Source organism: Ovis aries, chromosome 2 (assembly GCF_016772045.2).
Source record: "Ovis aries strain OAR_USU_Benz2616 breed Rambouillet chromosome 2, ARS-UI_Ramb_v3.0, whole genome shotgun sequence".
NCBI lineage: Eukaryota > Metazoa > Chordata > Mammalia > Artiodactyla > Bovidae > Ovis > Ovis aries.
In genome coordinates this window covers 245479161-245494026 of record NC_056055.1, presented here as the reverse complement: position 1 = coordinate 245494026, position 14866 = coordinate 245479161, and the positions used below count along the sequence as shown (strand labels likewise).

The following is a 14866-nucleotide window of genomic DNA, read 5'->3' as shown; positions in this document are numbered from 1 at the left end:
CAGTTCCTCTGTAAAACATGAGCTCAGTCACCAGAACTGGTTCATCACTAATGTATGTAAAATTATCCTGGCAAATATACACCTGACTTTACATCTTTAAATTGATGAACAGATGAAATAAACACTGACTGTACTAATTTTCTGTATGTACAATTAAGATCAGATGTAAAGAAAAAGGGTATCTATCTATTTGCACAAGATTAAAGGCTCATCCTCCTGTAAGTATCTACTGGAGAAATTCTGAGTTATACACTATTGGAATTACGTTTCCTCCCACTTAAGTTTGATCTGTCAAATACTTACCTAGGTTTCTGACCTATCCTCAATGCTACTCTAATTCCCTATTGAGATTTTAGCACAGTGCATAAACAGGTCTACATCTCCTTAAGCGTATTAGCCCTAAAGACACAATTTTCACCTTATCACTAGGAAATAGCAGTAATAAGCCAACAATAAATTTTAAAACTTTACCACTCAAATATGAGCCAAACCCCATTATTACTATGAGCTACAGTAAACCTAAGACCCAATAATGCTTAATGAAACATTTAATTCAAATGTCACTTTAACAATTTCTAAAAAGTGCTCATACTTCACATATTATGGGGGCTTCCTCAGAAGCTTAGCTGGTAAAGAATCTACCTGCAATGCAGGAGATCCCTGTTCGATTGCTGGGCTGGGAAGATCTGCTGGAGAAGGGACAGGCTACCCACTTCAGTATTCTTAGGCTTCCCTGGTGGCTCAGATAGTAAAGAATCCATCTGTACGGCGGGAGACCTAGGTTCGATCTGTGGCTTGGGAAGATCCCCTGGAGAAGGGAATGGCTACTTACTACAATATTCTGGCCTGGAGAATTCCATGGACAGAGGAGTCTGACAGGCTACAGTCCATGGGGTCACAAAGAGTTGGACACGACTGAGCGACTTTCACTTTCTTTTCACATATTTGCCCTGATGGTTAAAAACCAGTGAAAGACATAGCTTTCACTGAGTGCTCAGCTTACCTTGTCAAGAACCACATCACTGATGGGAGGCAGGCCTTCCGGTTTCTGAATACATGCTGGCATGAATTGGAAATCCAGCAAAAACTCCCTGTCATACTGCTTCTTGCCTTCCGAATCAGGAGGCTTCCAGGATTCTGAAAAAAGGAGAGCAGGCAGACAACAGTCTATAACACCACTGTATGTATATCCAGCAAGAACGTAAGCTGACTCCAATATTTCATCTCATCATACGCAAACAAAACCACAAAGAAAACAATGAGCTACAGTCAGAAAGCATCATGGGAAGATTTAAACTGTTATTTGTTCTTCATCCCTTTTGGATACCTCTGAAGAGTAACCTGAAGTAAGGTGCTCCAGGAACCATACTTGCACATAAGCAGACTTTGTGTAAGTCTGGGACACGAATAATCCTCATTAAATAAATCACCAAGTCTTTTTTAAAAATAGTTTTTAAAAGTTGTACTCCATTTACAGTTATTACAAAATACTGGTTGTATTTCCCAAGTTGTACAATACATCCTTGTAGACTATCTTATGCTCCACAGTTTATATATGATACTTTTGGTTTCCTGCAAAAGGAGGATACTTTTGAATGTTACTATGGAGAGGGGAAAAAAGGTAACAGGACATAAAACACAAAACTAAATAACTTATTAAAGATTCTGAAGTCTAAGCAGACTATAGATTCCCCTCTCCCCTAATTACAGTTTAATCTGAAGAAAATAATGGATCTGCTTGCTGAGCCAACTAAACTCAGAAAAGACATATACCTTTGTCCAAGAATCCTGTCACTAAACATATTCTTAGCTAATACTTTTCATATGAATATTAAAGTAGTTTTTAACCACAGTACTTTTTTTTGCTACTATTACTATTACTTCAGTTATCATTAACAATCCTATCATAACATAAAGCTGGAAAATTTCTTGAAATTTTTACTGTTACTAAAACCAAGTCACAGTTTTTTCTTTTAATTAACCAAACACTCATCAAAACCAGGCCCCTGACAGCACACTGTATCCTGTTTCATCTTAGTGGTTCTTAGCACACAAGTCACAGACTGCCTGACGCTATGTGAGAATTCTGCAGATACTTTACTAGATTATATTTATTAAAACATACACAGTTTATTAGGATCTGAATTTTGAGTTGCCTTTACCCCCGATTACTGATGGTGTATATTACAGAGGCAAAAAGCAGTTAGTCAGTCAGGATAGTCGGGGCCGCTAGTTGTGCGCTTCATCTTTGCCAAACTGAAGGCTAAAAATACAATTTACACAGTCCTAAAAATGACAACAGCAATTCAATCCCTGAAGAAGGACTGATGGTAGTCCAAGTGCTTGGTGATACAAACCTAGATCTTTAGGAGAAATTTCAGTATTTTGAGCCCTAAGGTTAAAAACAAAATTTACAATAGAATAACCTTACAATTTCATAAGGCCCATTCCAAGTATTTCACTGCTAGTGTTTTCACTAAATATTAATGATCAGTATATGAAGATGGGATCAATCAAAGGCTTTCAAAAATTTCTGACTACAACTCACAGTAAGAAACACAGTGATTTCATGACCCTGAACAAACACACACATATATAAAGTTAAAAAAAAAATACATTCCCCTTATATCTTATAGGGCACTTCCACATCGCTGGTGCTTAATAACTTAGTATACTGATTCTGACTTCCTACCAGAGTTCAGCTCTACAGAGTGATTTCCATCAACAAAGTTAGTTCCAGCTTCCTGAAACAACAAGTATACTATCTCAAGGAACATGGTCACCATATCTGAAACATCTCTGTTAAAATGAATAAATTAAATTCCTCTTGTCAAATTTTACCAGCCTAGCACTGACTGATTTCCTCTGGCAGCAGCTCTTCCAATGCCAGTGAAAGCAGAGTACCAGCCAGCATCAGGTATCACTTCCGCCAACAAAGGACTCTCTGGATTTGCTAGTCAGTCAAGTATGCCTGCTGCTTTATTCTGTAAACATTACACTGTGATGAGCCTCTTCCTTCCATCCAGTATTTCTTTAGGAGGAGGCAACATTTCTCTAAGCTGCAGTAGAGTGAAGAGGAGAACAAAAAACAGACCCAGGAAGACAGGGATAAACTTACCTGATTTAAATGGGAATGTGACCCCTTCACCAGAACTATCAGTGGAGCCTGAATTAGCATCTATTCCTTCACCCTCAGAAACACTCTCAGCACCATTACGTACAGGCTCAGCTTCTTCTCCATTTTCTTCCACAGTTTTCACGTTTTTTAGGTCAGAGGGGTCTCTTTCAGGATGAAACCCTTGGCTCATTTTATCCTGTTCAGATTCAAGTATTTTGTCACCTGAAAGCTCCTCTTCAGCTTTAGGCTAAAGCATAAGTGAACACAGAGGTTAATATTCTTTTCACTGTGTGTAAATACACATGAAGACCCATACTTATCCCCTCAGAAAAGCATAAGAAAACATATCACTCAAGATAAGGATGTCTGTGTTCAGCTTACGGTACTAGAATGGTAAGTTTATTTAAAACGCTTTTCTCATTTCATCTCCTGGGATAAATCAGACAATTCCAAACGCGATTGAAATGCTTTAACATGACTAATGAAATCTAAATATACTAAAGTTTAAAAAGGAAAGAACTGTTAATCCCTGGAACTTGACGGACATGAAAGAGTCAGAATCTAAATCAAGCTCTCCTACCCTTGCCACTAGTGCTCAGCAAATATAAAAAGAAACACTAGAGGGTATGTTTTGTGTTGTCCTCTGGCTGTGGAAAAAGAGTTCAATGAACAGTTTAAAGTGTCTAACTCCAACAAAGCTGACCATCACTCCTTTAACAAGGAGGTCACTTGTTGGTTAAAATCTATTTTGTGTATTGGTTCTTAGAATTCTCTGAGGTTATGACCTTATTCAAATCATACTGGCACACAGTCTCCCAGGGAGAAATCTGGGTTCCAGTGCATCCTATTTTTAAAAGGCAAAATAGAATTAAACTTATTCACCAGATTATTTCTGACCATCTCAGTTTCAGATACAGCAACAACAACAAAGTATTTCTTGAGGGCACATCAACCATTAAAACTCCTGGAGGCAAAGTTAGCAATGAACTTTAAAGTCTTTCTTTTTCATTAAAGGAAACACTCTGGAAATAATCTTTTGAAAGAAGCACTCAGAGGAAATAAGAACTTACCACAAACTCCAGTTGATAAATTCACATTAGGAGAGCCAAATTAGAGGCTCTATTGAATTGGCTGAACAGAGGATGGTATTAAAAAATGTCATATACACCAGGAAGTAGTTACCCCAACTGATTTATGAAAAAAAATTTTAAATAGTTGCAAACCCGACTTTGTTATTAAGTGAAATATTATAAAAGATATAATACTAATAAATTTTCTACTAACATCAGATTGAGGACAAGAGGAGAAGGGAGTGACAGACAATGAGATGGTGGGATGGCATCACTGACTCAATGGACATGAGTTTGAGCAAACTCCCGGGAGACAGTGAAGGACGGGGAAGCCGGGAGTGCTGCAGTCCAGGGGGTCACAAAGAGCTGGACACCACCCAGCAACTGAACAACAGAACAATCAGATCATTCGGAAAAGATGCTAGATTTTAAAATGCTATCAACAGAAACAGATGGTTTTAAGGCCGTGTTTTCTAAAATGGAACTAAAATGTTCATGCAAACATACCCACACACATGCTTCCTCGTTTCCAACAGAAATAAATGTTGAAAATGATTTATCAATATTTTTATAAAACATGGCAGAAATTGAGGCATCTTTTACGTTTTAAGAAAAAACTGGTCTACCAAGTTTGAATCATACATTAGCAGCCTCGTTTTTTCTTATTCTATACTCAACTATAATCGAAATTCAAAACTTCCCTGTAATACCACTGTATGATTAAGTATAGGTTGTCAAGATCTTGGGCTTCCCTGATAGCTCAGTTGGTAAAGACCCCGGCTCGAATCCTGGAGAAGGGATAGGCTACCCACTCCAGTATTCTTGGGATACTCTTGTGGCTCAGCTGGTAAATAATCCGCCTGCAATGCAGGAGACCTGGGTTCGATCCCTGGGTTGGGAAGAGCCCCTGAAGAAGGGAAAGGCTACCCACTCCAGTATTCTGGCCTGGAGAATTAATTCCATGGACTGTATGGGGTTGCAAAGAGTCAGACACAACTGAGCGACTTGCACTTTCACTTTCTTTCATCAAGATCTTTAATAAATTGGCATGTGAGTCTGCAAATAGTTCTTAAACTTATTACAGAGTAGTATAACCACATTATACATCATACAGAAATCTTATTTCAGGTCCTGGAAAGGTGAAAAAATGCTATTTTAGAGAGAAAAGTTTATTGAGTCATCTCTGTATCTAAACTCAACAACAGATGATCTGTCGGATATAAACAAAGGATGCACTGCTGAGAAAGTCCATTTCTAACTGGAAAAAAAAAAGTATAAAGAAACTTGGCCCATGAATGACAAACCATATTTCAGAACACAAAGAATTAATGAGGTGTCTGAGGCACACTGTTAGATGGGATATTTCTCAAGGGAATCCATAAAAAAAACAGTTCCATTAAATACTTGATGATTACTTTTCCTTTAGCAGGATGGATTTCTATTCAACTAGTTTATAATTATCTAACCATTCTTGAACTGTTTATTCAGAAAACCGGATTGAAAAAAGAAAGCACTTTATTGCCTAGACTCTCAAAGCAAACATTTTTACAGGAACTTACTAAATAAGAATTTAGTTAACAAAACTGTCTGCTTAATGCAAGAATTTTTTCATGTGCCAGAAAATCAGACTGACAATTACCTATGTAATGATGGATGAAATATCCAAAAAGTTTAAAATACATTTTTGGTTGCCTTGAATAACAATTTTAAGATGAATCATCCTTCACGCTATCTTTTTAAAGAATTTGGTTAAATACTTGCAATGATGTAACAACTCAATATAGAACCTAAAATATGCTGATCCCTGAAAAACTTTCTTTTAAAGGCTGAGAAAAACCTGAGAAAAAGATAGCATGACGATCAATGAAAAATTAAGACAATGACAACCAATATTTACTAAACTACTCTAGTAAATACTTAATTTTAGAATGACTAGGGACTAGGATTTCTGGAAAAAGTATGCATGCAAATGACCAAATATCTTAAGTTAAGAAAACAGTGACTGGTTCAAAATGAGCCTAAACAATTCTCATGCATGAAGAGTAATAATCTAAAGCAGGTTCAGCAAATTATGGACCATGGGCCAACAGCGGGCCCCTTACCCACTTTTGTACGGTGCGCAAGGTAAGGATGTGTTTGTGTACACTTGTAACGTTGGAAAAACATTTCAAGGAAGAATATTTTATGAAATGTGAGTATTACATAAAATTCATATTTCAATGTTCACCAACAAACTTTCACTGAAATATAGCCACTCATACATTTCACACATTGTCCATGGTTGCTTTGGGGCTACAGCAGTAGAGCTGAGAAACTGCCACATGGACCCTAAGTCTGCAAAGCCTGATCTAGTTACTATCTGGACTGTTACACATGGAAAGTTCGTCAACCCTTGACCTAAAGATGAGGATGAAAATCTGGAAGCAAAGGAATGGTGACCTATCCATTTAATATTCAAAAATGCTTTTTAAAAGGCCACAGGGTAAAGGAACATAAAGTATAATAAAAGAAAGTGAATAAATTACAGCTGACTCTAAAGATAAACCCATCTGTGAAGCTCTTACAGCCATACCAGGAATGTATGCGATCCCCCTGCCTCTGGAAGGTATTTTAGTCTTTGTAGGAGCAACATTTTCTTGTTCAGCTGCAAAAGGAGTGTAGTAACTATTTGCACCTCTATAACTTATTGCCAATTCTTACCCCCTGATAACCACAATGAAATCATACCCGTGAAACATTTTAGAGGTTGCTATGGGACAACTGTGACATCAACAGAGCATCATGTAAGAGCAACGACAGGACAGGGAGAAGTAACAAAGAGGCACTGTGAGCAGCCTGAAGAGGGTAAGAATTATAACTAGATAGAAAAGTTTTATAAACCAAATGCATTTAAAGTTATTTAAAAATGATTTCTACATTTTAATGTTATCATCTTAAACATTCAATGAAAATTACTTTAATAAAGTAGACATAAGAACTCAAAAAAAAAGAAAAAAAAAGAAACGCGGAAATTGTTTATATTATTCTTCTTTAAAAGCTGTAGTATGTAACAGCAGGCATATTGAGATTAGAGCCCATGAAACTGGTAGAGCACGGCTTAGGAAGAAACCTGACAAGCTTTGAGGAAAAGCTTGTCCTGGACCTGGTGTGCAGTGTCCTACAGCAAAATCCATGCCTTAGTTCAAGCCATATGAGAAAAGCCACGTTACTGGGATGCAGGTAAAGGACAACAGATTCAAACTCAGTTTCCTTAAAATACACTTGATGATTTCCACCAGGACAGCTAATAGGCATTTGAAAAAAATAAACCCACTTAAAAAAAAAAAAACAAAAAACACGAGATTAGTCTTTACATGTGGTAATATAAGGGAAAAATTAACAATACTTATTTTTGCTATTTGAGAAGTATTTTTAAAAAGAAAGAAGAATTCAGTGAAATTGAATAAGCTATCTACAAAAAATTCAACAACCTATAAAAAACCACCTATAAAAAATTCTTCAAATGGATTAAAAAAAAATCAGACTCTGAGCTTGACATATTTACTTGGAAAACAGAATCTCAAAAGTTATAAACACACACTTTTCTGAGAAAACAGCACCACTGTTCTGAAGATGAGCTGAAGATATTTACAGCTGTCCCTTACCTCTGATTCTGCCTCTAACAACTCTTCAGTGGCTCGGGTCCGGTCTTTTGGTTTCTTCCACATCTTTGGTGCAGGTATAGCTGTCTGAGCTGAAACAGAAGAGCAGGCTGCCATTACTTCCCACTGCAAAAATTGAAAATATTAGGTCTAAACGATACCTCTATTCAAATTTAGCAAAAAAAGGGCTTCCTGCACAGTCAGGAGACGGATGGATGATAAGTGAAGAATGGTGTAATTGTGGCCCAAAGACTGCAATGGCAAATGTCTTAGGCACAAATTGTTCACATCAGCTCACACAGCCTTCAAACAGTGGCCTAAGTTTCTCCTATTTCATGGTAGGACAAACCAAGCCACAAAATTCAGTATGAAGTGAGTATCTACATAAGAAACTGGGCTACCAGCCAATTCTAGACTTGGGCCTGTTTCTATTGTTAATCGACTATGTGATCTTAAGCAAGTAACACTTTTCAGGTACTAGCATACTCAACTATAAAGTGTAAGACTGCTGCTGCTGCTGCTAAGTCGCTTCAGTCGTGTCCGACTCTGTGCGACCCCATAGACGGTAGCCTACCAGGCTCCCCTGTCCCTGGGATTCTCCAGGCAAGAACACTGGAGTGGGTTGCTATTTCCTTCTCCAATGCAGGAAAGTGAAAAGTGAAAGTGAAGTCACTCAGTCGTGTCTGACTCTTAGCGACCCCATGGACTGCAGCCCACCAGGCTCCTCCGCCCATGGGATTTTCCAGGCAAGAGTACTGGAGTGGGGTGCCATTGCCTTCTCTGAAGTATAAGACTAAGATAGATGATATCTAAGGTGCCTTTAAGCCACAAAACACACTGAATTCCAGATTTTGCTTTAAACAGCCAGCAGAAGTAAACTTTGATAAAGGTTTCATTAGATAGGCAGCACCTGCACAACACTGAGTTCTCGCTTCACCTCGACACTGGGGGCTTACCCTTTCATATGGCTGGGGTGAAAATTAAGGAGGAAATAGGTAATGTGTTTTTTCTGGTTGTGCTGCACGCCTTGCCGGATCTTAGTTCCCTGACCAGGGATCAAACCAAAGCATGAGTCCTAACCACTGAACCACCAGCAATTCCCATAATTTTTATTGAATTATTCTACTGTTTCAGAAGTTCCACCTGGAAACCTAAGCTTGCAAATAATTTTTACAAATTTACTTGGCTTACAAAGTCCACAAAAATCAACCTTTGGACATACAGTTTAAAGATACTTGGAACATCAGAAAGCAAATAAAACATGTTTTAAAGGATCCCACAGAAGGCAGTCAGTGGTGCAGAATGGTAAAGAATCTGCCTGCAACGCAAGAGACCTGGGTTTGATCCCTGGGTTGGGAAGATCCCCTGGAGAAGGGAATGGCACCCATTCCAGTATTCTTGCCTGGAAAATCCCATGGACAGAGGAGCCTACAGGTCATGGGGTCACAGAATTGGACAAGACTAAGTGACTTCAGATGAGACCGGAAGGCAGCAGGAGTCAAAAGCAAGCAGTGAGGTTCTAAGGCAGATGGGAAGGGAGGGGAGAGTCAAAGAAAGGCCACTTTATAAACAAACAGAAAGTGAGTGAACACAAAGTCGAAGGAACCATCTAATCTAATTCCTGACAGAAATAAAAGGTCGCACTGAGACAAAACCAACCAATCTCTCTGGGTGATTGATTCAAATCTTTTTTGGAAGAATGGTACAATACAAATACTCACACTGGTGTTGGGAACAAGGAAAAAGAGACATTTAATAATCTTCTCAAAACTACTGCACCATCATAAAAATACTCTGTAAATCTCTTCTATTACCCACTCCTCAAACCAACTTGTCTTTATCTTTCCCTCTACAGACCATATGAACGAGAAAACATTATTAGAACAACAGCTATTCTTCCTTCGCAGCTTACCCAAGGTAAACCATTTTCTCAAAGTATGGAACTCAGATTATGGTAACTACAGGTGGATTTAAATTCAGTTTTGCCTCAGCCTTATCATGAATATGTATATTCAAGTATTAATAATTGTATGTGTGATACGTGATGGTCTCTCTTCATTTTTTATGGATCTTTTGATTTTATATAACCAGTCTGTTTTATGTGCATCTCTCCAAAATGTTTGTGAGTAATTCTGCTTTCATAGAAGAATTCTTTTTAAGAATTACAGAGTTTGAGGAACCTGTACATTAAAATTAAAATTTCATTTCATATATACATGAATTCAGCTTTAATTTTCATTCATGCAAAAGGGAAGACCACTTTCTGAAGGATTTCCTCTAAACCAAAAAAACCAAAGATGTAGATAAACTTTTCCTTCAAAACTGTATCAAACGAACCCAAAACATTAAAACATTTCTCCCATGGGTAACATTAACACATTTAATATGCTTTTTTAGAAAAAATCAGCTACTTGCACAGCAGGAATTGTTACTCTGTTCAAGCCGCTAAAGCTTTGATTTAAAGTAATAATTCACAAAAAGAAGTGAGAGAAAGCACACACCTCCTTAGGAGATACTCAGTCCTTTAAAAAAGTGGACACAGATACACACCGTGTGTCTACTGACTGTGATATACAGCCCCTCTCCTACCTTTACTGATGGAAGGGTGCAGAAACCTGCGGGTGTGCTAGAGTGGGGAGGAGAAGTAGGGGACCAGGGAGGAAGTGAGGGAGGAGGAGAGACAGACAGGAACACCAGCTGCCAGATTTAAAGGACAATTAATACCAAATTAGAAGAAGGGAAGTAAGTTTAGGATACTGTCTCAGATTTGTTCTTTCCTTTCTAGTCCATTTCTGATGCCTATGTCTTAATTAGGCCCTTATTGCTGCACTGATTTAACTATGAAAGAGGCTCAACTCACTGCCTGCAATTCGTATTAAATACAATAATGCCTGAATGATGGCCTCTCTAAATAACTGATTTGATTGGTTGTTCTTTTACTTAAAGTATTCCTTAAGGCATCTTCCATAGGGCCAAACAAAGCTCCTTACACAGGGTGGTGGTTGTTCAGTCTCCAAGTCATGTCCGACTCTCTGTAACCCCACGAACTGCAGCATGCCAGGCTTCCCTGTCCTTCACTACCTCCGGGAGTTTGCTCAAACTCATGTCCATTGTGTCAGTGATGCCATCCAATCATCTTATCCTCTGTCACCCCCATCTCCTCTTGCCCTCAATCTTTCCCAGCATCAGGGTCTTTTCGAACAAACTGGCTCTTTGCATCAGGTGGCCAAAGTATTTACAATTCAGCTTCAACATCAGCCCTTCTAATAAACACTCAGGATTGATCTCCTTTAGGATGGACTAGTTGGATCTCCTTGCAGTCCAAGGGATTCTCAAGAGTCTTCTCCAACACCACAGTTCAAAAGCATCAATTCTTTGGCGCTCAGCTTTCTTCATAGTCCAACTCTCACATCTATACATGACCACTGGAAAACCATAGCCTCGACTAGACAGACCTTTGTCAGTAACCGATGCCTCTGCTCTTTAATACGCTGACTAGGTTTGTCGTAGCTTTCCTTGCAAGGATCAAGTGTAATTTCACGGCTGCAGGCAGCATCTTGGAGCCAAAGAAAATAAAGTTTGTTGCTGTGTCCACTTTTCCCCCGTCTATTCATCATGAAGTGATGGGACCAGACGCCATGACCTTAGTGTTTTGAATGCTGAGTTTTGAGCCAACGTTTTAACTCCTCTTTCAACTTCATCAAGAGGCTCTTTAGTTCTTCTTTGCTTTCTGCCATTAAAGTGCTATCATCTATATATCTGAGGTTGTTGATATTTCTCCCAGCAATTCTGATTCCAACTTATGATTCATTCAGTCTGGCATTTTACATGACGTACTGAACAGAAGTTAACTTTCCCAATTCTGAACCAGTCTGTTGTTCCATGTCCAGTACTAACGGGTGCTTCTTGTCCTGCATACAGGTTTCTCAGGAGGCAGGTAAGGTGGTCGGGTAGGAATTCATATTTGTTGACTGAATAAATAATAGCAGTTCTCTGTTAAAGAGGTATTACTGACATTCCCAAGACAAATTCTTTTCCCCTTGCTTGCATTAAGGCACCATAGGGCAAGAGACAATCTTGCATGAGATTCACAATGACCTGAATTTAGAGACATCTAATGGAGCATTCCCAACTTTCCATAAGAAGTCAACTCTCAGAGGAACACTGATTTCCTACCTCTTTAAAACAGAGAATTTTGTTGCTGTTTACTGTCTTAAGTCATGTCCAACTCTTTCATGACCCCACAGACTGTAGCCTGCTAGACTTCTCTGTTCATGGGATTTTCCAGGCAAGAATACTGCAGTAGGTTGCTATTTCCTTCTCCAGGGGATCTTCCCAACCCAGGGAATCAAACTCATGTTTCCTGCATTGGCAGGCAGATTCTTTACCACTGAGCCACCCAGGAAGCCCCCAAAACAGAGAATAAGAAAATTCAAAGAAAGAAAAGCTATGATTTCAAGATTTTTGCTAATTTTTATATTACTGGATGGAAAATAGTTTTCTTCAGAGCTCTTTTTATGAAATTACTAATATAAAGTCTGAAAAATATTGGGGATATAGACAAGTTTAATCACTGGGTTTTAATAAATAAATGGAACTACATCAAACTAAAAAGTTTCTGCACATCATTAAACCATCATCAAAGTGAAAAGGCACCTGACTAAACAGGAGAAGATATCCGCAAATCATGTATCTAATAATGGGCTAATATTCAAAATATATAAAGAACTCACACAAATCAACAACAAAATCCCAACGAAACTGATTTTAAAAACTGGGCAGATGATCTGAACACACATTTTCCCAAAGACAATATACAGATGGCCCACAGGCACATGAAATATGCTCTGTACCACTTATTATCAGGAAAATGCAAATCCAAATCACAAGGCAATAGCAACTGTACCTGTCAGAATGGCTACTATTGAAAAGATGAGAAATAACAAATGTTGGAGAGGATGTAGAGAAACGGGAACCTTTGTACATTGTTGCTGGGAGTGTAAATTCTTGTAGCCACTACAGGAAATAGTACAGAGATTCCCCCCAAATTTAAAAACTGAACTACCACACAACCAAGGTATTCCATTTCTGGGTATTTATCTGAAGAATATGGAAACACTAATTTTAAAAAATATATGCACCCCTGTATTTAATGCAGCATTATATGCAACAGCTTAGATATGGAAACGACCTAAATGCCTACTGATGGCTAAACGCATAAAGATTCAGGGTGTGCACACACACCCACACAGACACACACACACAGACCACTACACAGCCATAGAAACAATGAAGTCCCAGGTGGCTCAATGATAAAGAATCCGCCTGCCAATGCAAAAGACGTGGGGGTCAATGCTGGCTTGGGAAGAGCCCCTGGAGGAGGAAACGGCAGCCCACCCTACTATTCTTGCTTGGGGAGTTTTATGAACCAAGGAATGCGATGGGCAATAGTCCACGGGGTCGCAGAAGAGTTGGTCATGACTTAGCAGCTAAAGAACCACCATTTGTGACAACAGGGATGGACCCTGCAGGCACTGTGCTAAGTGACGGAAATCAGATGGGAAAGGCAAATACTGTATGATTTCACTCACGTGGAATACAGAACAAACAAAATAAAAACAGACTCACAGACACAGAGCACAGGCCAGCTGTTACCAAAGGGGAAAGCGGGAGGGAAAAATGGGCGAAGGGAGTCAACTGCATTGCGGTGGAAAGTAAGCAGACCTGCAGTGCTGACCACTCAGCAGTGTACGCAGATGCAGAACTATAAAGCTGTATGCCCAAAACCTCCACAAGTTCAAAGAAAACAAAAGGGGGGGACGCTTTACTACTGGTAAGGCAAGGTCCCAAGTACATTGTCACAGGGTTGTATATAAACAGTAGAATGTTCCAATAATGGAATTTGCAGTGAGAGGCCCCACTCTTTAATACCCACTTCTTTTTTTAAAAACTATTTTTAATCATTTGGCTGCACCGGCTGTTAGTTGCAACACACAGGATCTTTAGTTGTGGCATGCAGTTTCTTAGCTGTCGCATGTGAGATCCAGGAATCGAGCCCAGGTCCCCTGCACTGGGGGCTCAGAGTCTTAGCCACTGGACCACCAAGGAAATCCCCAACACCCACTTCTAATCCCTTCTCATTACTGTCTCCATCCCCTTCCGATATTTTTCCTTTCATCCCCCTCAACAGATTTGAAATCCTAAAAGTCACAATAAATTATTCTGATTATATCATATTCAAGAACTCTGTCTAGAGTTCTTGAGGATGGGCATCTTATCCTCTCCTTTTTTCTGCCATAGATCCTTGTGAGAACCAAGGTAATTTTGATGATTTATTTAAGGAACAGGGGCAGAACACAGAAAATAAAACCCAAGTGAGAGAAGGATTAAGTTTTTACAAAGGAGACGTAAATAACTAGAAGAGAATTACGGTGATAAATACTCGAGAATGATAGGGTCACTGAGAGATGTCTGTCAAACAAAATAAACACTAGAACGTAGGTCAGTCAGGGCCTCTTCAGTCTTCTGAGGTGCTGCTGTTTGACACGGATAGATGGACTGACAGTTATCCTCCCCCGCATCTGTTAGAAAAAGGCTCTCTGCTCTAGGACTGCGGCACAGAAGCTGAAGCAGTGTAAGCAAGACTCCACAGGGCCTAGCACTGAAACCAAGAAGGAAGTATAAGGAAAAGATGAGTCTAGACTTAAATTCCACCAAAATATACATCTACAACACAATTAAAAAATTTTTACTTCTAGTTTTAACATGAAATACCATCACAGTAAGAATCAAATCATAGGTTTATTGATTTTATTGATGTTAATCAATAACTACTTTTCAGTTTTATGATTCTTTTTTTTCCCTATTATTCCCTGTTTTCTATTTTTTATTTTCTCTATTATCTTTATTATTTCCTTTGGGTTTACTTTTCCTTTCCTTCTTTTTTTAATGTAAAATTTCAGCTTTACTGATGTATAAACGACATAAAAATTGTAAGATATTTAAAGTGTACACAAGGCGATGGCATCCCACTCCAG

The 14866-nt window shown here is 38.8% G+C and overlaps 1 protein-coding gene across 50 annotated transcripts in view; it reads right to left on the bottom strand.

The window, feature by feature from the left end:
* EIF4G3 (eukaryotic translation initiation factor 4 gamma 3) overlaps positions 1-14866 on the bottom strand; it is a 356271-nt gene that overhangs the window by 77052 nt on the left and 264353 nt on the right. For all 50 annotated transcript variants that reach the window (XM_060410690.1, XM_042244658.2, XM_060410702.1 and 47 more), the window contains 3 exons: positions 7833-7921; positions 3119-3365; positions 1004-1137 (listed from right to left, as the gene is read on the bottom strand). In XM_060410690.1, coding sequence (XP_060266673.1) covers positions 1004-1137; positions 3119-3365; positions 7833-7921 — 470 coding nt within the window. The remainder of the gene's footprint in view (positions 1-1003; positions 1138-3118; positions 3366-7832; positions 7922-14866) is intronic.